The sequence below is a fragment of the Lactuca serriola genome, chromosome 1 (assembly GCF_051521515.1).
Source record: "Lactuca serriola cultivar US96UC23 chromosome 1, Lser_US96UC23_V15, whole genome shotgun sequence".
Taxonomy (NCBI): Eukaryota; Viridiplantae; Streptophyta; class Magnoliopsida; order Asterales; family Asteraceae; genus Lactuca; species Lactuca serriola.
The window spans coordinates 105,256,090-105,258,342 of record NC_136408.1 but is presented as its reverse complement, the minus strand read 5'-3'; the positions used below and the strand labels follow the sequence as shown (position 1 = coordinate 105,258,342).

Here is a 2,253-nt window from a genome sequence, read left to right as displayed (position 1 = left end):
TAATCGCACCTGGAAGCAATTTTGGAATCTTTTCTGCAATCAAAAACTGTGAGATGAAAGTAAGATTTTAACTTAGGGAAAATAGCACAAAAGAAACTATGTTTTCACTTTCTTTTTCTTTTTTTTTTTTTTGATTTTGAAAGTGCATTGTTTTTTGTTTTAAATCGAACATCACATTTTCCAATTTTATTCAATGGCACAAAAGACACTATGTTTTCACGTTTTTCGATTTCGACACTGCATTTTCATTTTCGTTTTTCGATTTTTTGACGATTTTGAGATCACATTTTCTAACCCAACATGGCAAACCTGGTACCCCGGGTGCCTCTTGTGCCATTTCTCATTAACTTACTCAATAAACTCCAGTTAAGGAAGAGCGAAGGTTAAGCATAAAAGGTTTTCCTTTATATCGTACCTTAAGAAAATAACTGTTGATATAAAAGTATTCAACTTTGGACAAGTTACTCAACATTGTGGCCAAATTCATTTCTTCAACACGTACAAAATCTTCTATGGGTTTCTCAAATGCAATCGAAACCAAAAGAAGGCACGGACTATCCAATAACCGGAGCAACATGGCATCATGACAAGCATAGACAATCAATTCATGCAGTCTTGTAGCCTTAATGTTGAAATTGTAGACATTCGTGCATTTAAGCAGGGACAACTTCTTAAGTTGTGGTAGGTTGAACTTAGTTCCACACAAGCGAGCCCCAAAATCAATATCCTCCAGACGAAGTTTTTCAAGATTGAGAAATCCTTCAAACTCAAGTGGTGGCTTAAAGCAACACTTGTGTAGTTCTAACTTTGTCAATTCTAGACAACAAAACAAATAAGAAGGAAGTTCATAACGGCGATTCGAATTGTTAAGGAGGAGTTCATTGACACCGTTTCTTGATAAGAATAGCACCCATTGATCAACTTCTTCAAAGTTATCAAGAAACATATTTGGTACATGGATATGAAACTTCAAGATAGGACCCTTGTGAAAGAACAAGACTTTGTTTACAATCCTTATAAACCCATTATGACCAAAAGCTCCATTTTTTGCAAATTTTTTGGAGAATTGCTGATCAAAAACCAGTTCTTTCATTGTGGTCCATCTGTACCTCCAATTTTTTGATAAAATGCTTGTCCTTACAGCCTCTTCAAGCGGGACCCGCTCTAAGATTGAGTCTATCAAGTGTTCAGGCAAGTTACTGATCCTATCTTCTTTAGCACAAGTTACAATCCCAGCTCTATAATTCTCTGTCATTAGATTCAGAAAAGAAAAAATTGGGATTATGTTATTTCAAAGAAATGGAAGGCAACAAAAAATTCAACAACTTCACATTTCTAATACTCATCTTAAATTTTCTTTTTAGGTGTGGTAACATAATTCATGATATAGAAGCTGTATTGTTTGCAATTCTTATGATTTAATGGTTGTACGAGTGTCCAACCTAGAGCAATATCAGCTATTTGCCAATCCAAAAGGAATATAGTAATGGAATATGCCAAACAAGCTGACCTCGGACACCTGTGTGTGAAAAAGTGTGACTCATGGCACAAAACCATACAGGGGTTAACCACTCTATCGGTTTATTGCATTTGACAGGGATACAATTTCTATAGTTGCATCAATGGCTTCCCCTGGCAAAACCCAACTTAAAACAACTTACATCACCACATAATATACCCTTCATACTTGCAAAAATTAGATTATAGCCTTCAGATTCAAACTAATGTAACAAATATTCGGAAAATCGGTTTCCTGATTACTGTTTTCCAGTGGATACGTGATGATTGACAACGACTACCCAAAACAGGGTTTACATTTCCTAATGGAATGAGCAAGAGAAATCCTAAACGAAATCTCTTTCGCACAGGACTTTCGATGAATTAAAAACATGTAAGTTTATGAAGTAGAAACTTACCCATCATACCAATGGAGAAAATGTCGAAGTATTGGCGTCTTAGGGTTTACATTTCTGGTTTGGCTTGGGTATCATATTTAAGACCAGAGGGTGCGTGTCCCCTCATTTTTTCCGCGTCACCTTTTCTCGGGCTTTCCTTTCCCTTTCATCAAAAGTAGGGGTATTCAAAAATACCGATATCCGAAATTATCCGAAATTTCGGATATCCGCAGTTACGGATATCCAGTATTTCAGATTCGGATACGGATAGTCATATTCTGAATTTTCGATAACCGATATCCGAAATATTTAATTTTACAATTATTTTTTTTATCTCAAAAAGGAATATTCGGGAAGA

At 35.6% G+C, this 2,253-nt stretch overlaps 1 protein-coding gene across 1 annotated transcript; it reads right to left on the bottom strand.

The window, feature by feature from the left end:
* Window positions 1-208: 208 nt before the first annotated feature.
* LOC145070384 (F-box/FBD/LRR-repeat protein At1g13570-like) lies at window positions 209-2,028 on the bottom strand. Its single transcript, XM_079017321.1, has 2 exons — window positions 1,917-2,028; window positions 209-1,248 (listed from the first exon to the last, which is right to left on the bottom strand). The coding sequence occupies exons 1-2, from the start codon at window positions 1,921-1,923 to the stop codon at window positions 353-355; spliced, it is 903 nt and encodes a 300-aa protein (XP_078873447.1). The 5' UTR covers window positions 1,924-2,028; the 3' UTR covers window positions 209-352.
* Between the last annotated feature and the right edge of the window lie 225 nt (window positions 2,029-2,253).